This window comes from Aulonocara sp. 'chitande type north' Nkhata Bay, linkage group LG11, assembly GCF_057382095.1.
Source record: "Aulonocara sp. 'chitande type north' Nkhata Bay isolate Kocher_YH1m ecotype deep benthic linkage group LG11, A_spYH_male_GT1.1, whole genome shotgun sequence".
Lineage (NCBI taxonomy): Eukaryota > Metazoa > Chordata > Actinopteri > Cichliformes > Cichlidae > Aulonocara > Aulonocara sp. 'chitande type north' Nkhata Bay.
The window spans coordinates 36,287,800-36,312,278 of record NC_141354.1 but is presented as its reverse complement, the minus strand read 5'-3'; the positions used below and the strand labels follow the sequence as shown (position 1 = coordinate 36,312,278).

Here is a 24,479-nt window from a genome sequence, read left to right as displayed (position 1 = left end):
GTCAGGGTTTTTACATTGTGGTTCCATTTCTGATCTGCTGTAAAGCTCTTTAGATCAGCTACATTGAGCCTAAAGTGACATAAATCACCTTCAAATGCGGCTCTCTAATCTATTGATCCGTACTAGAGTAAATTGGGTCTCATTTCATCGTTGTAACACGTATACCTCCAAGCGATGTATTTGTAGTTAAACACCTTGTCTGTGTGTGCCGGCGGTAGCTGCAGGAGAGCAGAGACTCTGCGCTGGAGCTGGTCCTTTACCTCACCAACGTTTCCTCCAAGGACAACCTACACAACCTGACTTGCGAGGCCGAGAACCAAGCTGGGCCAGGGGAGAGGATGGTGCAATTGGACATTGAGTGTAAGTGCCTGCAAAATAAAACCGAGCTCTTGAAAGCTCACAGGCTCAATACAAATCGTCGGGCTTAATGGAGGTTAGGGCGAGAGCACACTGGGGCCATTTTCTAGTGCAGGCAGGGTGGACAGCCAGAGAAAGGGAAAAACGCACTGCACTGATTTCTTCTAAATGCCCCTTCTACAAATACGAGTATGTACCCACCATGCTTCTAATGGAGCTCTCTGTCACCTGCCACTCACTCTGCCGACTGGTGAGTAGTGTTAAAATAGTATAAGTGAAGTGCAGCGGGTATGGCTTGCTTTTTAATGCAGGGATACAATGAGAGGACAAAAGAAAGTGAACTCACCTCACCTTGCTCTTAAAGAACTCCTTCACCTCATGTACTTTTAAATTACACTTGCAGCTTGACCCTGGAGGTTTACTGTTGTTTTCTCCTTTCGGATGCATTAGTGCATCTGGAAGTTGAACAATGAGGAATGACAGCACCCAGCGGTCCCACTGAAGACAGAGTCAGATGCATTAGTGATACATTACTGACAATACTACCCAAACAATATCATATATCACCAACTCAGTGACACTCATTAGAAAATAAAGCCAAAAAGAGCAGGGGCGCCAATCAGCTGAGGCCAAATGCACAAGCATCAAGGGACAGATAATGAGCATCAGGAAAATGAGGCTGATAACCCGTGCTAAGATCTGATTTGAGCCTGTGCTAATGGACTTTTCCCTCCTACACCGGAAAACCGCTTCATCCGCAGTGATTGGCAGTCTGTAAATGCGTTAGTGCAGCTAATCTATCAACATCGGCCCCCCTGGTGGACGGACACTCGTTAACCGCTAGCCCTTTAATTATTCTTAATTACCTCCCAGAACAGTGGGTGTTTACTGCTGAGTGGCTCTCTGTGCCATTGATTCATGGTACTCGTGTGGCTTCCCTTTCATATAAAAGAGCTTTTCTAAATTGTGCTTTTTTTTTAACTTTAAGTCTGAAAAGGTGAAAGCAAATCATCATTTTTGTCAACATCTACTGTCCCAAAAGATGGTGTCTTGCCTGCAAAGCATCCAGTTAGCACCGACTCTACCTGGACTGGGGCCAGAAATCATTTATTGTGTTTGCCATGTTTCACAATGTTCATTGTATAATTCTGCAATGAAGTCTGAGAACTGGCAGGCTCATTAAACATAATTCTAGCCTTCCTTTTCACCCCTGCAGTGAAATTGCTTGTGTAAGATTAGCAGAGGTCGCTAATGGATGATTAGTTAAATGTGATAAATAGCACTAATTTTCAATCTGTGTAACAGACTTTAGCGAGCCCTCGGTAAAGAGACGAATGCCTTGGTATCTCCTTAGCGCAGCACTTTCTGGGGTTGGGTCACGGGTTAAGAGCAGCAGAATGACTCGTGCACATCAGGGGTTTCTGCAGTCGAGAGTTGTGTTCGATCTAAACAAAGCCATTTCCTGTAACTTCACGTCCAGGAGAGCTTCCAGGTAGCATTTGTGGTCAGGGGCACGACAACGACCAGGATTTCATTATTCATAGCAGGTCAGCGCAGGTTTGCAGTGCAGATGGAGAGCATTGATTCTTGGAAACTCAGAGGCAACCTATAGAGTACTGACCTGCTTTGTTATGTGTGAGTAAAATGCACATTCAGCATAAAATCAGGGCTGAGCATATATAATTATTATTTGACTGTAAGTGTATCTATGTGTATTTCGTGGGAGAACTTTTTTAGTATGGGCAAAGTTGCAAGCATAGACTGTATACAAAAGATGGACATGACCACAGGTCGAGTGTCTTGTTATTTTTTAAGTCAGGGTTGGCTTTGATAACTTTGATTGATATGTTGGTTGCAATAATAAGACTTGAAACAAATGATTGAGACCTTAAACTTGTCAGTAAAATGTTAATTTGGGTCATAATTTAAGTGAGCTGTAGCCTACAAAATCTGACTTCCTGACTTTCATCCAGAGAAGTTCCCAATGAGGTAATTTCATTGGTTAATCTTTCTCTGATTGATTGTTTTGCCTATGACTGAGTGTTTTAAGTCAGACGCAAAACCACAGAGTCTTTATAGATGTATTATATTATATTATGACTATGTTGTATATAATATTAAGTGCTTAGCTGAAAGACTGGAAACGGGTGGAACCAACTAGTCAGATGCAGTAGAACTGAGCTAAGCTAACTGTCTGCACTACACAAACATGAGGATTGAGTCAATATTCTCATTGAACTCTTGCCAAAGATTTATTTCCCAGACTACCTTTTTTACTTTCTCAGTTGATTTTTTCCATCTAAAAATACATTAAATCAAATCACCAGGACACCATAGACAGTTTTTGAGCTCATCTTTTCTTTAGAAACTCATTTATGTCTGTGCTCTGCTACTTCACAACTCAAAACTCTGTGTCTCCTCGCAGTTCCAGTCAGAATAATCTTCCTGAATAATGCTGTGCCGCAGCACCACTGGTGTTTTCCGTTTGCCGTGGACGGCAATCCCGAACCGAACATCACCTGGCTTTACAACGGCAAGAAATTAAACGAGACCAGATACATATACACGCAGCCCATCGTAGATTCAGGCGATGGATCGGAGAAGCACGGATGTCTCTTCCTTGACAAGCCAACCCACGTCAACAATGGCAACTACACTCTGATTGTGGAGAACAAACTGGGAAGAGATGAGGCCACCGCACTTGGGTTTTTCATGCACAACCCCTTTGACAATTTTGAGGGGGTAATTCCATGTGAGTTCCTGTTTTGCTACTCTAAACTAAACTACTCACTGATTACTAATTATCTCCTAGAGTCATGTCTCACTTGGCGCCATCTTGAAACATCTTGAAAGCCAACTCTGAGCACATTATTTGGCCAGTTATTTTGAGGCCTTATCCAAATGAGCCGGGACATAAAACCTGGATGTGTAGAATTATATGTTTTATTAATGATAAATGCTACTTTAAAAGTTTGCTGATATTATACCAAAATTGTAAAAGGTTCTAATTCTGCTATCTTTGTAATCACTTAAATGTTATTAATTAAAGTCATTAGAAGTTGTTCATCATCCTGTAATATCAACTATAGCTGCTGGGTTTCCCTATGGAAATCACATTAAATCCATTACCTACCAGAGATGAAAGAATTTGCAGACATCTTAATCATCACGTGTAGAATAAATATCTTTAATTCTTCTCCAGGTTTTCTTTGCATTATAAGTCACTTTAAAAATCAATCAAGTGAACAGCGTATGTGCCCGTGCACTGCAGTGGAAACCACTGATTACCAGCCTGATTCCTAGATAGGGAACCAAGATGACCACCATCATCTAGAGAGGAGGCATCTACTCTTTCCTGGTGCCAACCTGTCACATATGCAGCTTTGTGTCTTTGGTTTAAGTTTGAAGGAAGAAGAAGGGCATGCCTTTTATTTTGAGCAGTTATGTTATTTATGGAGGTAACCTGCTATCATTTAATTTATTGTTTTGGCCTTGGCCTACCCTGACATTAATTTAAACTCCCGCTTTTGTGGCTCTGTGATCAATAAATACAACATATATTATCTGTGGTTCTTGTGGCTGCTGAGGGCAAGGGAGATGGATGCCTTTTATATTGTGTCTTGGCTGCCCGTTGATGGGGTTTAACAACAAGGTTGGAGGAAAGTCCACTGGCAACCATACTGGAAAAGCCTTCAGTCAGTTATTTGGACGGTTGGTCGCTGGGACATAGAAAACTGTATAGAATCACCACAAACTACACATGGAAGCCCCAGGAAGCTTACATGTGCAAAAATCTACATCTACCTACGTCTTTACTATGATTATCAGCATCGGCTGCACAGATCACAGTTGAGCGACAGCCACGAGGCCGGTGGCATTTCATACGCTGAATGTGAGACGTCAAATCCAAATGGAGAACGCAACATTGCATTCACAGGAGGGTGATGAAAATATATAATATATAAGAAATAATAATAGAAATAATCCAACCATCCATCCATTCGCTACCGCTTATCCTTTTCAGGGTCGCGGCTCCCAGCTGTCATAGGGTGAGAGGCAGGGTACACCCTGGACAGGTCGCCAGTCTGTCGCAGGGCTAACACATAGGGACAGACAACCATTCGCACTCACATTCACTCGCACATTCACACCTAGTGGCAATTTGGATTATCCAATTAACCTATCCCCACAAGTTGCATGTCTTTGGACGGTGGGAGGAAGCCAGAGTACCCGGAGGGAACCCACGCAAACACGGGGAGAACATGCAAACTCCACACAGCTGGGATAGGCTCCAGCGCCCCCGCGACCCTGAAAAGGATAAGCGGAAGCGACTTTATAGTCTTTATATCTATATCTATATCTATATCGATAGAGAAAAAATATATATATACATAACTAACAATGCAACAAATGAAGAGCTTAATGAAAACAGAATGGAGAAAATGATATGAAGTGTTGATAAAGAGCAAAGGTATCATCTGGACTTAAGTGTGAGTGAATTATATAAACTGTACGATGATAGTACCAAGTTATGTGCCGGGAATTCATAGCAGTGCTCAAGGTGTGTTATTGCCCTTCAGTGTTAAAGTGATGAGGAGTGAAGAGGGAGCACATTAGATATCTGACAGAGACAATAATCTAAGTGTCACTTAAAACTAATTGATCGTCATACTAGTTCTGGGGATTCTTTCTATGTCGTGAACTGAAAGGTGTCGACCTTTGAAAAGTGATGCTTTTACTATGAAATGACAGCTGTGTGCCAAGTTGGATTCTGCTAGCCTTGACATTTTCCACATTTACAGTTAAAATGCAAAGTTTTAACTGTAAACTGAAAGGTGTCGACCTATTTCTACATATCAGTGCTTGATATGTAGAAATAGCCAAACTAAAAAGAGTGAATGCACCGTGAGAAGCGCATGTTGCATCATGGTACTCTGTGCTGTTTGCTCATAAATGTGTTTTGTGCTTTTCCCACATGCAAGACGTCGTGGGTCAAAGTAAGTGTTCAGTTGATTTTGAGTCTATAAAATATCTCAGCATGTCCTTTGAACACTGAATGGAGATCTACGTGTCATTTTATTTGTTGCTCTCACTCCTGCCCCGCAGGTCCTACAAACAAATCAGACATGGACGTCACAGAAAACCCGGAGAGTCGGATGTATTTGGTGCGTCTGTGCCAACGCTTCTCAATCCCAATGCAAAAGCAGCAGCTAATGAGTGTTAGTGACTGAAAATACAATGTTTGTTTGACAGGTGTATGTGGCCGTGGGTCTCGGTGTGTTTGCTTGCAAACTTCTGCTCATCATGGTTTTGGTTGTCTACAAATGTGGCCATCATTCCAAGTTTGGAATTCACAGTAAGTTATTTAAGTTTGACTGCAAGCTTGAAATTAGGCACGAAAGTTAAAGGAGAAGCCTGATGACACTCGTCTTTTAATTGGAACTGCAGTCACAGACAGTAATTAGCTCTAATTAGTCTAACGGCTATTTCCATAATAAGAATCTTAGCTCTGTCAAAAGATTTAAAAAAATAACTTAATGGGGCTTTTAATGTTCACTACTTATTGTATATTAAGTCTGTTGCTTCATCGTGACTGGAGAAAGGTGAAAAAGGACTAGTTATGGTTTTAGTTATTCCCTAACCTGCCCGAGAAACTGGGCATCTAACCCCAGGATATAAGAGCGATATCAGGCTTCTCACCTATTGTGACTGTATCGCGCATGAATGACAAATGTCAATAAATGATATGACTGGGACAACTTTTGTATTAAAAGGAGTTTGAGAGGACTGAGTGAGCTGCACCTCTGCAGCTGCCTGCCGCTCATCTGCCTGAGGTTAGCGGCAGACTTACACATGTGCCTTATGACAAGTCAGTGATATTCATTTCCGCTCAGAATTAGACTCCTTCCTGCCACTTCAGTCACCTATAATTTGGTTTCTAAAGGTTGAAAACTTTTCCCAGATGTGTTGCAAGACTTGTATTTCTTTCAGTAACAATGTGCTAAAAGGTTATTATGTTTTTTTTTACTTATTGCAGAAACATGTTTTCATACTCGAACTTTTAGAGTCGAAGGGAGAAATGAAAGTAAAAGCTTTGGTAGGAAAACACTGACGTGCTAGAAAATAAATGAATTATGGAAGGAGGTAGGTTTATGCCTTGTTGGCATGCTGTCAGACATCCATCAAGAAAAAGTGACCACAAACATTACACAAACGGATTGTGGTCACATGAAGCACAGGCTTTAATCACATGGTTTTTCTATAATGGACAACAGTAGCTCTGTTTTATATATATATTTGCATCTATGAAGATTGCATTCATTGCTTCCATCAAAACACACCTGGATCCCCAACCAAACACTTTGTTCAGTTGTAACGGGAGAAAATTGTGAAGATTTTAAAAGTAATATAGATGTATTAGAGTGAACGGAATCTAAGGCTTTACATGATTTTTCTATGCGCGCCTCTGAAGAATGTATATGGAATAAGTCAAATGTTCTGCCAAGTAACTGTTTCAAATCACAGATGGTTCTGTCAGTCTCTTAAAAGGTAATGCACAGGAGAGACGGACTAATATAGGATTTCCACTGAGCTGTAACTTTGCTCGCAGGCAGCCACTGTGTCGGCTAAAGTGCCTTAATTATTGCACGAGAACGGCGGCAGAAACCTCCCCTGGCCACCGCCACGGGGTGAGGGCCATTAAAGAGGATGGCTGGATGGATGGCTGGATGGATGAATGCAGGAACACACACACACACACACACACACACACACCCTTCTCACTCTCAGAATGCCTAAGTGGCCCTGATTGCCTAAGTGGACCCTGCTCCCTCTTTCCTTCCTTCCATCGCTTCTGTGCTCTCTTATTGTTGTTCCATTTTCTACCATGTTGGACTCTGGGGGTTCTGTGGTTTGCCTTCCTAAGTGAGGTTTTACAATTTGGACCCCACTTGTTTGGCTTTTAATACGCACTATAGTCGGGGGTTGCTAACCGCCCAGGCTTCCTGTATGGTCATATTTTTTTCACTTCAGTGTGCCCTGATTGCTGCATGGTTGATGATGGTGATTATTAGAGCTTGTCATCATCTGTCACCATGGTACCAACAAATGTGCATCCAAGTTAGTAATAGTGAATGCCAGTTCCTCGAAAGGAAAAATGGGTTCTGAATTGCTTCTTTTGATGGCTGCTGCAATCACAGATGGTTGGAGACTGATTAGGTCTCATTTCTCTCATTTTTATTGGCTTTGCTCCGTTTCATTAGGATCATCAGTTCTGGGGAAGGAGGATGACCTGGCCGTGTCACTGCGCTTCATGAACTTTGGTACCAGCCCGCCTTCCTCCGATGAAGACTCTGGCTTGTCTAGCTTCGTAGAGAATCCACAGTACTTCTGCAGCATAATCAAAGACAAAGACATGTGTGAGTGCTTGCTGATGAACTTCTGTAATGTTTTATTTGAATGTCACAGAAAAGTAAACAGAATTGTTGAAGTGTAGTTTTACTGCGAGCAGGACATAGAGGCTTTTTTCTGATGAATCATATTTTATATTAGATATTTTTTAAGAACATCATAACCAACATAAGACTAAAAAAATACATGCACGAGCTTCTCATGTTCCTTCTTTATGATGTTGCAGTCATTGGGAACGGCTACGTGTTGTTAGTCTAACACCACTATGTGTGGTTGGTTAGCCACCACCATTTTGTCCATGTCCGTATATATATTCTCCAGCACCCCATACATATATATATATATATATATATATATATATATATATATATATATATACACACATATATATATATATATATATATATACACACATATATACACACATATATGTATACGTATACATAAAACACCCAGCACGCCCCTGCGGGCGGTTTATCCTTCAAGCTCGGGTCCTCTACCAGAGGCCTGGGAGCTTGAGGGTCCTGCGCAGTATCTTAGCTGTTCCCAGGACTGCGCTCTTCTGGACAGAGATCTCCGATGTTGTTCCCGGGATCTGCTGGAGCCACTCGCCTAGCTTGGGAGTCACCGCACCTAGTGCTCCGATTACCACGGGGACCACCGTTACCTTCACCCTCCACATCCTCTCGAGCTCTTCTCTGAGCCCTTGGTATTTCTCCAGCTTCTCGTGTTCCTTCTTCCTGATATTGCTGTCATTCGGAACCGCTACATCGATCACTACGGCCGTCTTCTTCTGTTTGTCTACCACCACTATGTCCGGTTGGTTAGCCACCACCATTTTGTCCGTCTGTATCTGGAAGTCCCAGAGGATCTTAGCTCGGTCATTCTCCACCACCCTTGGGGGCATCTCCCATTTTGACCTCGGGACTTCCAGGTTATACTCGGCACAGATGTTCCTGTACACTATGCCGGCCACTTGGTTATGGCGTTCCATGTATGCCTTGCCTGCTAGCATCTTGCACCCTGCTGTTATGTGCTGGATTGTCTCTGGGGCATCTTTACACAGCCTGCACCTGGGGTCTTGCCTGGTGTGATAGACCCCAGCCTCTATGGATCTTGTGCTCAGAGCTTGTTCTTGTGCTGCCATGATTAGTGCTTCTGTGCTGTCTTTCAGTCCAGCTTTGTCCAGCCACTGGTAGGATTTCTGGATATCAGCCACCTCCTCTATCTGCCGGTGGTACATACCGTGCAGGGGCCTGTCCTTCCATGATGGTTCCTCGTCTCCCTCCTCTTTCTTGGGTTTCTGCTGCCTGAGGTATTCACTGAGCACTCGGTCAGTTGGGGCCATCTTCCCAATGTATTCTTGGATGTTCGTTGTCTCATCCTGGACTGTGGTGCTGACACTCACCAGTCCCCGGCCCCCTTCCTTCCGCTTAGCGTACAGCCTCAGGGTGCTGGATTTGGGGTGAAACCCTCCATGCATGGTAAGGAGCTTTCTTGTCTTTATGTCAGTGGCTTCTATCTCCTCCTTTGGCCAGCCTATTACCCCAGCAGGGTACCTGATCACGGGCAGGGCGTACGTGTTGATGGCCCGGATCTTGTTCTTACCATTCAGCTGACTCCTCAGGACTTGCCTGACCCTCTGCAGGTACTTGGTGGTTGCAGCTTTTCTAGCGGCCTCTTCATGGTTCCCATTCGCCTGTGGGATCCCCAAGTACTTGTAACTGTCCTCTACGTCTGCAATGTTGCCTTCTGGTAGTTCAATCCCCTCAGTTCTGACTACCTTCCCTCTCTTTGATACCATCCGACTACACTTCTCCAGTCCGAACGACATTCCAATGTCATTGCTGTATAGCCTGGTGGTGTGGATCAGTGAATCGATGTCTCGTTCACTCTTGGCATACAGCTTGATGTCATCCATGTACAGGAGGTGGCTGACAACTGCTCCGTTCCGTAGTCGGTATCCGTAGCCAGTCTTGTTAATGATCTCACTGAGGGGGTTCAGGCCTATGCAGAACAGCAGTGGGGACAGAGCATCTCCTTGGTAGATCCCGCACTTGATGGTGACTTGTGCTATGGGCTTGGAGTTGGCCTCTAGTGTTGTACGCCACATCTCCATTGAGTTCCTGATGAAGGCTCTTAGGGTCCCATTGATCTTGTACAATTCTAGGCATTCCAGTATCCAGCTGTGGGGCATTGAGTCATAGGCCTTCTTGTAATCAATCCAGGCAGTGCACAGGTTGGTCAGTCTGGTCTTGCAGTCTCGGCTGATTGTTCTGTCTACCAGTAGCTGGTGTTTTGCGCCTCTGGTATTCTTGCCAATTCCTTTCTGTGTCCCGCTCATGTATTGACCCATGTGCCTGTTCATCTTAGCCGATATGATGCCTGACAGGAGCTTCCATGTAGTACTGAGGCAGGTTATTGGTCGGTAGTTGGAGGGGACCGGTCCCTTCTTGGGGTCCTTGGGGATCAGGACCGTCCGGCCTTCAGTTAGCCATTCCGGGTGTCTCTCGTTAACTAGCAGCTGGTTCATTTGTGCTGCCAGACGCTCGTGGAGTGCAGTTAGCTTCTTCAGCCAGTAGGCGTGAACCATGTCGGGCCCTGGTGCTGTCCAACTCTTCATACTGGAGACCCTTTCTTGGATATCTGCCACTGTGATGGTTACTGGACCCTGTTCAGGGAGGTCGCTGTGGTCTGCCCTCAGATCCTCTAGCCACTGAGCATTGCCGTTATGGGTTGCATCCTTCTCCCATATGCTCTTCCAGTATTGCTCCGTCTCCAGCCTTGGTGGTGCTGTTCTCTTATTGTTCCCTTGCCACTGAGAGTACACCTTTGCTGGTTCTGTGGAGAACAGCTGGTTTATTCTCCTGCCTTCTATCTCTCTGGTGTACCTCCTCAAGCGGCTGGCCAAGGCTGTGAGTCTTTGCTTGGCAGTTTCCAAGGCCTCAGGTATGGACAGCTTGCTGTATTTCTTAGGCACCTTATTCGTCGCACCTTTCTGCAACTCCGTTAGTTGGCTAACCTCTCTCCGTGCTACTTTGATCTTGCCCTCTAGCCTCCTTCTCCATGGAGGGTACTGCCCCTTTTACCGACACTAACAAGCTGATATATATATATATACATATATATATATATATATATATATATATATATATATATATATATATAGGCCTGAATATAACTTAGTCCAGAGCAGGTTATGTTCAATAGATATTACATATCTAAAAAAATTTAAATCTGTTTTTATTTATTCATTCCTTAAGGAAATTATGTAATTATTCTTACTTTTAGACCCTTAAAGATCACCACGACTCTTCTTTGTTTATTTTTAATATCATAGTTTTATCTTTCTTTTTAAAATCTGCTGCTCTGCTTCCAGTCCATCAGTCACACTGGTGCGATGCTTCCAACACCAACCCTTTCATGTGAACTCACATGTTGGGAAACTCTGGGTTGACCTATTGAGTTGATAACCACTTTTGTTTGATTGCTTAGCCTGACCTACAATTCTCTGGATACCGTTTGGCTCTAAACACGTCTTGTACTTAAAGGCAGTAACATACGACATGAGTAGCTACAGCAGTTTCGCCTTTAAGCTTAACCCTTTAATGTCTGGACAGCAGCCACTGCATTCTGTCAATGATCTCAAATATGTGTACGTCTGAGGAGGCGAGTTGTTTGTGTTGTTTGTGCATTTATGCAGTTTTGAAAATGAAATTCCAAAATCACACCATGTGTATTTTGCATTGACGTGATTGTACATTGCTAAGACTGGCTGTAGTTCAGACCGGGCTTAAATTTGTTCGAGGGGCTTATGTGAAGTCCAATTTAAAGACCAGTCTTAACAAAGGCCAACTTTGAAGTTAAGACCAGGCTTGGTAAAAACCAGCTGGTGGATACGTCACACTATCTGCATTATAGTTTAATGGAGTCCCTCCACTACCAACCCAAAGACACGGACCACTTTTCATTTTAACACACCTGACAGAATTGTGCAGATTCTGAAATAAATCTAACTCAGTGTCACTTCTCTTTCGAGTGCATGCTCTCTACTTTGTTTTGCTTTCAGTTTCTGCCACTCTCACCCTTCTACATTTATTTCACTGCCTTCCATCGGCTGCACCAGCGAGCCTTAATTTTCCTGGTGATTATGCTGGATTATTTGGTGTCAGACAATGTTGAGACTAACAAAGGGCTTTGTGGTTTACTCAGACTTAAAATGTCTTTGTGAAAGTTTTCAGGATTTCGGATTATTACAAATTGCATTTAAATTTCATCCTGTCTCTCAAAAAAGGAGGATTTATGAAAATATTGTATGATATGCTTGAGGTGGATAATCTTTCCCCAGAATTCTTTTAAGTCATTTGTGTTTTTATGATCTCAGGTGTCCAGCATATTAAAAGGCAGGATATTGTTTTGAAGTGGGAGCTGGGGGAAGGAGCGTTTGGCAAAGTCTACCTGGCAGAGTGTGCAAACCTCAGCCCCGACAACGACAAGATGCTCGTAGCCATCAAGGTGAGTAGCTGCCAAAAAAAAAAAAAAATCCTCTCCGCCGTTTTTAAAAGGTAATTTAACCATTAATCCGGTTTAATGCTTTTCTTTACCCCTTTGTTCATTGGCATCGGTAGTGAAAATGTCAGCAGTTAGCATGAGGTCTGAGCAGCAGAGCAGAGCATGTTGAAGTGATTGACAAAACTACAACGCACAAAAAAGATTATTACTGCAGCATTTGGCTTTTAAACCTCATCCTGGTGCTTTTACACATGACTAGCTTATTTAATACAATTGAGCGAAACATCAAGTTCCTTTTTTTTTCTATGCAAACAGTAAAATTCACTGTTCTCATATCACTGGTTTGCAGTTTGAGACTTTAGGACAATATCTGAGAGTCAGTCTGCTTTTTATCCTACGCTATGTTAAAAAAAACAAAAACCCTAAAGTCCTCATTAAGGCTCTCAGCACTAACAAACATGACGCTACAGGGCACTTACAGTTAATACTCACATGCTGAAATTACATCCTGCGGTTTCAGAGAGTTGTTTTTGTTTAAGAACAGTCAGCTGATGTACTACGCGGCTCATGTTACAACAGGTTAATGCAAACCGCAGCGGATTAAAAAACGCGATTATATGGCTCAGCTCAGATTTATCATCCCATTAATCAGACGTATGCTTTTATAACACATCGTCAATGAGCTGAGGAGGGAAAGTCAAGGCCCAGACAAAGAATGAAACTGTTTTTAAAATGTATGAACCACACAGTCTCCTTTTATGCTCCACACTGTCTGTTGATTTTGGAACTTTTGAAATTTTAAAAGGAAAAATTTACATTTTTATTTTTCACCTGCACTAGCTTTGAACTGTGACACTAACTGTCACAGTTCAAAGTCATTTGTATTTGTGTGTTTTGCTATAAATCCAACACTCTGCTTTTTATTTATTTATTCTTTTTTAATGCTTTTCTTTACCCCTGTCTAAAAGCTCAAACGCAGTCCCTGACAGGCTGTGGCAGGTGTCGGAATGACAGAAGCAGAGACGACTTTAGCCAACAAGAATAGCAAAACTAACATATGTCTGGGAACATTAACTTTACTTTCTTTGTTTTTTGCTCCTTGCAAACAAAATATCAGATCAGCTGCTCTGCTCACAGCCGGAGCTGCTGGTCTGAGGGATCCACTCATGACATCACACAGAGCCAAGAACAGAAAAAACTGCCTCAAGTCTGATATGTTTGACCAAAAAATGAGGAAAACCATAAAGGGGTCATTTTAAATAATGAGTTAACGTTTTACTCTCTCAACCCGACATTTACTTATTTTTCTTTATGTGCAGAAGTATTATTCAGATATTTATTACAGTTCAATAAGTTAAAAATTAAATCTAAAAATGCATTTTTATAATGCCAGACAGACTGAACATCCTCATCTTTTTTTCACATTTTTCCTTCAGAGATTTTGGTGCCAAAATTATATCACACGACAGTTTCACAAATTTTCAAAATATTAAGTCTTCATATTCTCTCTCTCTCTCTCTACATATATATGTGTAGAGAGAGAGGGGGGGAAAGAGCGAGAGAGTGTTGTTGTATTGTCATATTGTCTTTATAAAATAATTTACAAACAAAAATAAAAACAATAATAATTACATTTAAGTAAAGCCTCATTATTATGTCATAGCAAATGAATACATTCAGTTGTTTGTCACATAAGTAAGTAACTAATATTATTTCCTTAGCTGTGTGATAAGGAGGCAGCTGTAACATCACAGTAAAGAAGACTGAATTTGAATACAGTGTTGTTCATTTTTGACCCCCCAAAAAAGCAGTAAATAAGGACCAGAGCTGCAGCTGAGTGCCTGGTCAATTGTTTACTACAATATAGCTTCTAGTGTTATTGGAAAAGTACAATCTGCACGTATTCACAGACTCTGAAGGACGCAAATGAGTCCACCCGGCAGGACTTCCAGCGGGAGGCGGAGCTGCTGACGGTGCTCCAACACCAGCACATTGTGCGGTTCTACGGCGTCTGTACCGACGGAGAGCCGCTGGCCATGGTGTTTGAATACATGAGGCACGGAGACCTGAACCGCTTTCTTCGGTATGTAACAGTACAAACTCCACATCAGACCATGCCTGCTGAACAAAATGCTGATCCTTTCTGTGATCATAAAGTGTGTTGTAGATTTTCCCAACAAATATTAGCCTTTGAATATGTTCCTCGTCTGTGTGGCTCAGAAAAAGTACTGGATGAAAGGCAGCAGAGGCGGCAACAAAAGAAGTTATTACAAACACCTCATTGCCTTTTTTCACAGCAGACTCGTCAGAAGCCCCGAAAATCTCAGTAAGAAAGTGTCTCAGCGAGCCATCAAAGTGTGACAGTGTTACAGCAGCAACACAAACGGAAGCAGATAAATATGATTCAGTCATCACTAAAGCTAAGATGAATAGCTGATTAATCAATTATTTGATTAAGTAAATGTTTTATCCTTGATTAATTGCTGCCATTTACAAGCTGAAGTATTTTTAAAGAGCAAGTGCTAAAAGAAAAACTGTTTCTGGCTGTGACATGTGAATGTTTGCTGATTTGTTCGGCTGATTTACTGCATTTGGAAGGTTTGTAGGTTTTTTCACATGTTGCTATGTTTCAGACTCATTTGATGCTTGATTCAGCTTTTACAATTATTTCATCTAAACTTCATAAAAGACTAAGAGAGTACTCATACCCTCCCATTAGTACTTGGATAAAGCAGTTTGTCATTGAATTCATCAGGAGATCAGATTTGCCCTTGTGTAAGAATCATTGAGGTGAATAGTATGAAATATTGATACATTTATTAGTTTTTTTACTAATTTCACTTGATATCAAAGAAAACTCTACTCCCCCAGAGTTTCGTAAGCTCTCTCACATTGTCTCTCCAGATAAGGAAAGACTTTATGTGTACACACTGTCTGCACTGTGCTGATGCTGCACATCATAAAGCCAAAACACCCAGAAACATTAGCAGGCAGAGGTCATCACTGTCCCAACGGTTTCACTGGGACTAGTTTTTTATTTTCAGGCCTTCACATATATCGAGACCCTCCCAACATGCGGTAAAAACTGAAGCCTTCTTTGAACAATTCTACAAATTTGGCACAACGTTTTGGAGGTTCCTGCTTTCCTTTTTGGGAGAATTGTCCAAGCTTTGCCAGGCAGCTCAGTGAGTTTTTGAGCAGAGATGCACAAGATGCTTCCGGCACACAAAACTACTTCTGTGTTTTTCTGACTGCTTTGGGGAAATGTAAATCTTCCCCTCAGCCTGAGAGTTTTCATTCGAGATTACTCTCTGTTTTTCCATCTTTACCTTTATCTTGTGTGGGCTGAATAGGTATGAATACTTATATTATCCTGGTCTTGGTGCAGACAGAAACACTGTTAAGCTGCTTTCACTGTTTGACTATAGGGATAGTGTTATTGAGCTCAGCTTTTGACTTCCTCCGCATGTGCTGATGGGAAATGTGGCCAAGTGGTTCAGTCTTTGTTTGATCAGACCGGAGGACTTGTTTTTTGTGGTCTGGAAGTCTTTTAGGTGCCTTTTAGGAAACTCCCAGCAGACTGTCAATTGTCTTTTAGTGAGGAAGGGCTTCCGTATGGCCATCTCTACCATAAAGCGGGGAGTAGAGGAGTACTGCACTCTGGCTCATTCCATCTCCAAAAAGAGAAACGTCCTCCAAACTTCCTCCATTTGAGAATCACTTAAGGAATATCCTGTTTTTTGGGGGCTGCAGTTTGAAACCTTACAGCATCTGTTCTTTTCCTAATTATGCCCATTAAATTCAGTCAAGCACAGGTGGAGTAAAGTTGTGCAAGTAGGAACACTGATAGAAGCAGGATGCACCACACTCAGTTTTGAGTATCATAACAAAACGTCTGAATATTTCTCTAAATGCTGTGTTTGAGTCCAAAGTAGTAACACCGACTTTCACCTGGCGCTGCCTGTTATGGTCATGTGGAGACTCACAAGAAAGAAATGAACTTTATAATTTTCAGGATATAAAAAATGTGGAAAATAATAATAATGGATTGGATTTATATAGCGCTTTTCTAGGCACCCAAAGCGCTTTACAATGCCACTATTCATTCACACACTGGTGGAGGCAGCTACAGTTGTAGCCACAGCTGCCCTGGGGCAGACTGACAGAAGCGAGGCTGCCATATCGCGCCATCGGCCCTTCACCTACCACCAGTAGGCGGTAGGTGAAGTGTCTTGCCCAAGGACACAACGACCAGGACAGAGAGCCCAGGGATCGAACCGGCGACCTTCCGGTTACAGATGCGATTCCCAACCCCCTGAGCCACGGTCGCCCTGTGGCCCTGTGGTTGGGAAAACCTCAGCCCTGTGGCTCAGGGGGTTGGGAAAAGTTAAAATGTTCTGAAGAACATTTGTTAATGTACTGAATAGAGATGGCACGATACCACTTTTTTATGTTCGATACCGATATCATAAATTTGGATATCTGCCGATACCGATATGAATCCCATATAGTGTTTTTTAATCAATAAAACTGTTTTTTAATATCTTGCTGCATTTTGTATACGTTCATACTAAAGTTTAAATAAACAACAACACTAAAGCTATTCTGTTATACCTGCATGTAAAAAATACACTGCACCCAAAATAATTCATAGTTCAGCAAAACTGATCAATTTAATAAACTTAAACCTACACCATCCTCCCTATTCTGGTATTTTAAAGAGTACTTAGCAGAAATATTAAGCAACCTAACTAATAGGGTTGCAAACTCCCTCGATGCTTAATTGACGTGATCAACTTTAATTTGATGCAGTGTGAAAAAAAATGCACAGAAATAAATAATTTTTCAAGAATAATTAAATAGATTCAACATCTTTCTTCAACAGAACTGCAGAATGCACAGATGGTACCTTCCCAAAGGAAAAAGTACTATAGCTTACTAGATATTACTAGGTATATTAAACTTAATAGTTACTATATACAGTAATGGACTTCTATACATTTTACATAAGATTAAAACTTTGGGTGTAAGATTCAGATAATTATTTATTAAAAGCGAGACATTTTAAATGAGAATAAGAAAGAAATGCATGTCTTTGTGCCCTCTTTTCCCTGTTCATGCCCTATCGGCCCCCCAGGCTAAACTTTGCTAGATCCGCCCCTGCACAGTTACCAGCCGTCAGCTACGTAGAAAAAGATCCTGGTGTAGAAAGTAATATTAAATAAATTCTAACAACAGCTTATCAAGCTTAAACGTGGTGCTGTTGTTCAGCCGCTGGTTTCCTCTTTCTGGTGCAAAGTGGGCCAAAAACAAAGAAGAGACACGGACTCGCGACAGAAAAGCCGATCAGCTGATCATTGATCAGTTTCATGATTGAAGTAGCAGCAGCAGAGGGAGGGAGAGAGAGGCAGTCGCTCCATATATCGGTTGTTAAGCTTAACGTGGGAATGCTTTATAAACATTCAGAGATGAACTTACACACTTGCTTTACTTCTCTCTGGGATAACTTTCTCGGAGATGAAATGCCGGTTTGGTAGCAAGGCTACAAATACACACAGCTGATCAGGTGAGCACACGGCTCCGACGTGCTACGGTTATGAGGAGAGTTACGCCCTGTTGCAAGTTTTGTGAGGTGCTTTTTTGATATTTAATGGATCGGATTAAATTTTTAATTTCTCTCCGATATCCGATCCAGTAATTATGTCAGTATCAGACCGATACCGATACGTAATATCGGATCGGTCCATCTCTAGTACTGAATATCCTAGTTTTAAATATTTGAGTCTGGACCTCAGGTGTTTTTCATTTTTCATTACCTGCTTTTTAAGACCAAAGAATTAAAAACTGTGTTTCCCATTGTCTCAGCCCTCACTTCCCCCCTGCTGGTTATATCCATTAAGCCCCTGCAGGTCAGAACCACCTGGTTTATAAGCGCTCTGCAAACATTTCACATTTTTTAAACTATAAATGTAGTTAAAAGCTATTTAAACCTGTTTATTAATTTAATGTAGAGTCTCTGTTAGCAGTTAGACGTATTTTACATCATGTAACTGTTTTACAGTGTTGTCATACGTTATCTTTTTGTGCGCCAACCTCCACTTACACAAGTACCAACACTTGAATCTGTTTACAACAACATCATAATATGTAATTTGTTAAATGATCATATACTGCTTTTAGATGTGCTTCAGATGTTGAAAATGGGACTCGCTCACACAGATAAATGACTGCAGCTCTTTAAAAGCTGCCATCTGTGAGCTGCACTGCTTTTATCACTCAAACTTGATGTGTGTTTAAAAGTTAAACCCACTCAGCTGACCTCAGTGCAGCATGTGCGGTTCCGCCGGTCACTCGGCGTATCGGTGGATTTTGTGTGTTTAAGTAGAAATGCCACAAGGAGTCATGAGGACAGCCGTGGAAGTGTTTGTGCTCGACTTCACAGACTATTATATTTGATATTTTTGAGGCGGCTGCGTTTCCTCTCTCTCCACACTGTAAGGTTTCCGAGGTCCTGTTTGAACGGTGTTTAGATGATTTGGAGACCCAGAAATAGCCAGGGTGGTTTTAAATCTCTCTGAAATTTGGCGTGTGTTTCTTTTCAAGTCAAACATTTCACATGAATTACCAGCTCACCTTTAACATCATCTATTAATTATTTTACATCATAATTTCTCTTCCATTCCCTTCCTTTTACGATTCTGTGAACCTAATGTGTCGGTAAATGTATGGACCAGTTTGCTGAATTTGAAACAGGAAGAAATTCATTTCATTCCAGTGTTGAAACTCACCAACACTGGACCCATCTGCTCTAAGAAAAACTGACCAAACTTTATTCACATATTAAAACACTCGAACCAAAGCAGCTGACAAACAACAAGAACCAGATATTACACCAAAAGCATTTTAGTCTGTTAATTTCCATGCCAGGTAGATGTATTGTAGTCTTGTTTTCATTTCATTAGATATAAAAGGTGCTTTGTATTCTTTGTCATAATTTTCTTTGTCAGCAAGCTAAAACCTTCACCTGTATGTCATTCACGCAGTTAACAGTTGGCACTGTGAGGAGGAAGCTAGAGACTTGTAAGCTGGTGTGCATCTCCTTAGTCACACATGTAAATGTTGTTTGAGAGGTTTGTGAAGCTAAATATGTCCACACATCCAGCAGGGAGACCTGGGAGGGGAGGATGGGGTGAATAAGGGGATGGCCTAATTTTGTAGTCCTGAAATAACATTTTAGCCACATTATTGTTTAGATGCGTACCGCAGAAAACACCTCCACTGGTTTGCTAGATAAAGATTGGTGTTTTATTTATTTATTTATTTACATTTATGGACAAAACTCATCAATAAGCATTTCTGTAAATGCACCAGAGTTAGCCATGGGCTAGTTTTCATCTGTAGTCCCCAACTAGATCTTAAAAGCAACCTAAAAACAAAACAATATATAACATCAACATTATAGAAACAAATAAAAGTTAGAAAGAAGAAAAAAACATAACAGAAAACTCATACAAAAGGAAAGCAAGGTGGAAACAGGAGAATCAAACCAAATCAATGCTGATAAAACTGATGTTTGAAATTTGTATTCTGCTCTCTGATGTTGATGCGTACAGTGTTTCACAGCCTTTACAGAAAATGCAGACCGACCAAAAGAACTGAAAGCAATAATACACTCCTGTCTAGTCAGGTTCCTTGTAATTTGGTTTCTGTTTACCTCAGTGGCAGGAAACTGACTAAATTAGCTCAGTACTTTTAGCCTGTTTGCCTTTTCCATTCAAATCCTGCATGTGCAGCTTGGTATTGGATCCAAAAATGTCTGCATAAAAGAGGAATGTAGCAAAGATTTCAGCTTTATCAGCAAAAGAAAAAAAATAGTATGACTTATTTGAACAAGGATACCTGCCTAATTAATTCTACGTAACACAGAAAATACAGTACTCGAGTTTAACTCACCAAAACAAGAGCAAAGACTTCATGGATGGTCTATTAATAGAATTAACCACAAAGTGAGCAAACTTATGTGTGATCATTGCATTTAAAATGCCCTGAAAAGCACCAATGTCACATGAGGACATGACAAGTGTCCATCAGAGGAACTGCAGTTTCTCTGCCGCTCTGGCGGTGCCTTCATTTCTTCACGCACAGATGTTGCTGCATGGTTCGATTTTTACCAGCTCGAACAATAATGTGAAAAAACACTGTGGTTTTTATCAAATGTGATGCAAAAACAACTGAGAGCCACATAATTCATTTGAGTGACTGCTGACAAGAAAATAATTGTTACTGTGTACGTGACGGGTGGGGGATTGTGCGTGTTGTAGAAGAAGAAATGTTTTCTGATTAAAATTGCATACTATACATAAAACACTGTGTATATAAACCATTCCCAGGGCCCTTAGGTGAGCCACTGGTGCCTTACAAGTGATAGCAACCCACCAGTAAAAACAGCATTGTAAATTTACAGTATGGATAAAGAGATGCAAATTATTACCCAGGGAGGCAAAGAGTGACTCACAGATGAGTGAAAAACACAGACATACAAGAACTCAAGCCAAACATTCATACCATCACAAGAAAAGTAACCGAAGACACTGAAGGAGAGACAAAGAGAGAGAAATGTAAAAGCTGAATCTCCTGGATAACTCACAACATGTCAAGGCATGGGTCAGTTTTTATTATTTATAAGAAGTCCTCGCATCAATAATCTTAAATGAGAGTGAATTTCAACTATCCAAGTGTTTTAGCACTTGGATAGAAATAGAGAAGATTCCTTGAACTGTGCAATGAACTGATTTTTTTATCTGGAGAAGGGGTTATGTGGCAAATTAGGTAATGATAACAAATGATAACACTTGAATTGTTGCATAACATGGTGACAGAAGAGCTTCAAAATCTGTTTTTCAATCATTTAAAAAACCTTTGCAAACCTCTGGGGGGAGCTGGAGGAGAAGGGTCAGTGCTGAATAGCGCTCACTTGGCACCTGGGCAACCATCTGACGCTACGATTAGAGCAGACGGCGCTGATGCTGTCTGCCAGGTGTCCTCCACAGGAGGCAGATTGGAAATGAAAACACACAGAGAGGCGCGCGAACAGACTTTTCCCGAGATATATGTTCACGAAGGGATGGAAATCGCATTTTCAGCAGACAGCATGGGTGAGATGTCCGAGAGACCCCACAATGCAGCTGCTTTCCCACCCTGCCACCTGCCTTTTAAACTAATAGTGATTGTATAGACAACTTCCTTTGTAAGGAGGGGACAAAGTGGAGAGGAGAGATATTAGGATGGATGGAGACACATCAGCTGTGATTTGCTCATTTAGGCAGGAGTTGGACGTGAGAGTGGGTGTTTATGGTCCACGAAAACCATGAAGAGTTAATGCACTCTGCATCTCTGAATTGCATTATTGCAAATCAATTGTAGGCGTATTATAAGCCTTGTGTTTTTGATTAAGCATCACTGTTAAATGGCTTTATTATGGTGTGGTCGTGCTCACCATGTCTGGGGAGTTCTAGAGAGCTCGTATATGTCACAAATGTTCAATCTGCAGATTACGTGCTGAGGTCATCGTCCTTCAGGTCACCCAAGGTTGGTGCCATAGTTACAGCAAAAAAATACAAAAGCCTGAATTGCTCATTCAAGTGTTTGATAACCTGCACAGCCACCAGCAACAGAGAAGAATATCACAGCATGTCGAGTTCATTCAGTTTACGGTCCACAGTGGTCAGAAGTTCCCATCTAATGCAGAAAAAGTGCATTTAATAAAGTATTCATTTCAAGAGAAAAGGAAAATAGGTCATCAAATAGTTAATGAGCAGAAATGACTTACAGTATTGTACACTATAAACAAAGAGGAGTCTCATTAGGGTGTCTCATTTGCAGCATGACACCTGAAGTCGCTCTTTACGTGACAGTAAAGCACAGACTTACTGCTGAAACAGATCAAATGCAGAGAATAAATTTGTCTGAAGGTATCAATAATGTACCTTTTCACTTCATGTAAATATTATTATCCTGCTTACTTCAATATAAAGTCTTTTGAAGACTAGACAACCTTCAAACAAGTTGGGTCATCCTGTGCCTGTGCTGCTTGACAACTTTAGTCAGTTTTGTTTTTTAAAAATATGACTTTTTTTCTGTTGTTCTCTTAGTCTGGAAAATAACGAAATACACTCTTTATTTGAAAATACCCAAGTTGTGTAAATCCACTTCATACTCTTTTTACTAAATTGTCTCTACTTTTCCCCTCTACTTTGACAGCAGTAATTACTTTTCAGATTCAGATTTGACATTAAAGACACTTTTAAAACTGTGCAGCACATTGTTAAAGATTATATCAGTGCCCCCAACCTATTTCCGTGTGACCTTCTGCAAAGAGTAGTGCTTTTCAGATGTGCACTCTTTTCCTCTCTAAACTTCTCAGAATCTTTTATATAAGTAAGAGAAAAGTCCACACAGTGAATGCAGAACTTTGTGTTTCCTTGGAACCGATGGCATTAATCGTCTCACGACTGCTCAGCCTCATTCTGTGACTGTTTTGAAAAGCACTCAAACCCACCCCCAATATCTTAGAACTTAATTATTTGTGTACTAAGAAGCTGAATCCACCTCTGTCTCATCCAGCTACAATAAACTGCTGCTTATACACTTGTGCATCTGTATCGACGGTCTAATAATGCCACATAAAGCAGTGTAACACACACCAAAACATTTGCTTTGGATGCATTAGGTACACTGTGCAGCTAACTCTTTTAAATAGATTTTGAAACTGTGGTATTTTTACTTTCACCTTGCGATCTTCCTACATTTTGATGAAGCTAAAATATTAAAATAAATTCAGACCAACAGATGTGGATTAAAGCAGCTGTGTGTCCTTTTTGTGCCCCCTGTAGAGCTCACGGCCCTGACGCTCACATCCTGGACGAGTCCAAGATGCCCCCGCTGGGTGAACTCACTCTCCCTCAGATGCTGCACATCGCTGCTCAGATTGCCTCAGGCATGGTCTACCTCGCATCGCTGCACTTCGTTCACCGTGACCTGGCAACTCGCAACTGTCTGGTTGGAGAGGGTCTGGTGGTCAAAATCGGAGACTTCGGCATGTCCAGAGACATCTACAGCACAGATTACTATCGGGTAAACAGCTGAAACATAAAAGGAATACTTGACTGTTATTCTTAATGGGACTGTAAATTTAAACAAGACAGAAATATTACTCCTTTACTTCACTACTACCTTGCCATTTGTTTCTGTTTTATCTGCTCTGACGTATTTGTCATTAAAAGCAAGATTTCAGCTATTTCAGTTTACTGCAAACAACACTGTTTGACGCCGATCTAATACGTTTCAACAACAGGAAGTTTGAAGTATGTAAACCGTATCATGAATACATGCAATCAAACTGCAATTACTCCATTGTTGGTTTCCAGGCTAATCCCTCTTTGTTGCAGTCTGGGTCGCAACAGGAGGACACATCATGCAAATAATATTCTGGTTCCACAAGTGAAACCAGATTTCCACTTCTTTAGAATCCCAGAGATTTCATTTGATACATTTTACATGATACATAATTCATCTGTGTTTTTGGGGGTCTTTTTTCCCTCGTACATACCCCCACAAACCTGCATGTGTTAGACTGTAGTTCTGTTAACTGGTTAGCAAGAACTGGAAGTTCCAGTGTGGAAGTTCATTAATGCTACATTCTTTAATGGCCAGCAGATTTGAGAGAAGTTAAACTGTAAAGAAGTCTGTGAGAAAGTGAAACTATTTCTCACGTTGTGGCCTCAGTGAACATTTTCCTGATATCTTTATTTATTATGTTGCTATTTTCAGCCATTAATGAATATAAGGATATTAATTTTGTAGATGATGGTCACCATTAAAGTGAAAAATGACAATAAACGATGGTAGCGCTAGCAATCAACTCATCAAGAGTGATTTACAAAAGCTTCGATGGTGATGAGCAAATGTTCAGCTTGAACTGTTAGAAACAGGACTTGACTTGAAACAACGGGCGCCATCATGGCCATCATTTATATACAGCCAAAAGATATTCTTATATTCTTCCAGCCAAAAGTTTAAAGATGCAAAACCCTTGTTGTCACTCTGAGTATTTGACTATAATCTTGTGAAATATGTGAGTGTGAAAAGCTCTAATTCAGTATATGAAACAATAAAAATAATAGTTAGGTATATTTTTAAAA

At 41.2% G+C, this 24,479-nt stretch overlaps 1 protein-coding gene across 5 annotated transcripts in view; it reads left to right on the top strand.

The window, feature by feature from the left end:
• Nucleotides 1-24,479, top strand: part of ntrk1 (neurotrophic tyrosine kinase, receptor, type 1) — a 49,586-nt gene that overhangs the window by 15,458 nt on the left and 9,649 nt on the right. For 3 of the 5 annotated variants that reach the window (XM_086312392.1, XM_086312389.1, XM_086312391.1), the window contains 9 exons: nucleotides 219-360; nucleotides 2,783-3,109; nucleotides 5,340-5,354; nucleotides 5,464-5,522; nucleotides 5,611-5,713; nucleotides 7,620-7,775; nucleotides 12,152-12,282; nucleotides 14,190-14,362; nucleotides 23,172-23,412. In XM_086312392.1, coding sequence (XP_086168518.1) covers nucleotides 219-360; nucleotides 2,783-3,109; nucleotides 5,340-5,354; nucleotides 5,464-5,522; nucleotides 5,611-5,713; nucleotides 7,620-7,775; nucleotides 12,152-12,282; nucleotides 14,190-14,362; nucleotides 23,172-23,412 — 1,347 coding nt within the window. The remainder of the gene's footprint in view (nucleotides 1-218; nucleotides 361-2,782; nucleotides 3,110-5,339; nucleotides 5,355-5,463; nucleotides 5,523-5,610; nucleotides 5,714-7,619; nucleotides 7,776-12,151; nucleotides 12,283-14,189; nucleotides 14,363-23,171; nucleotides 23,413-24,479) is intronic. The other 2 variants (XM_086312393.1, XM_086312390.1) reach the window with 1 other exon arrangement.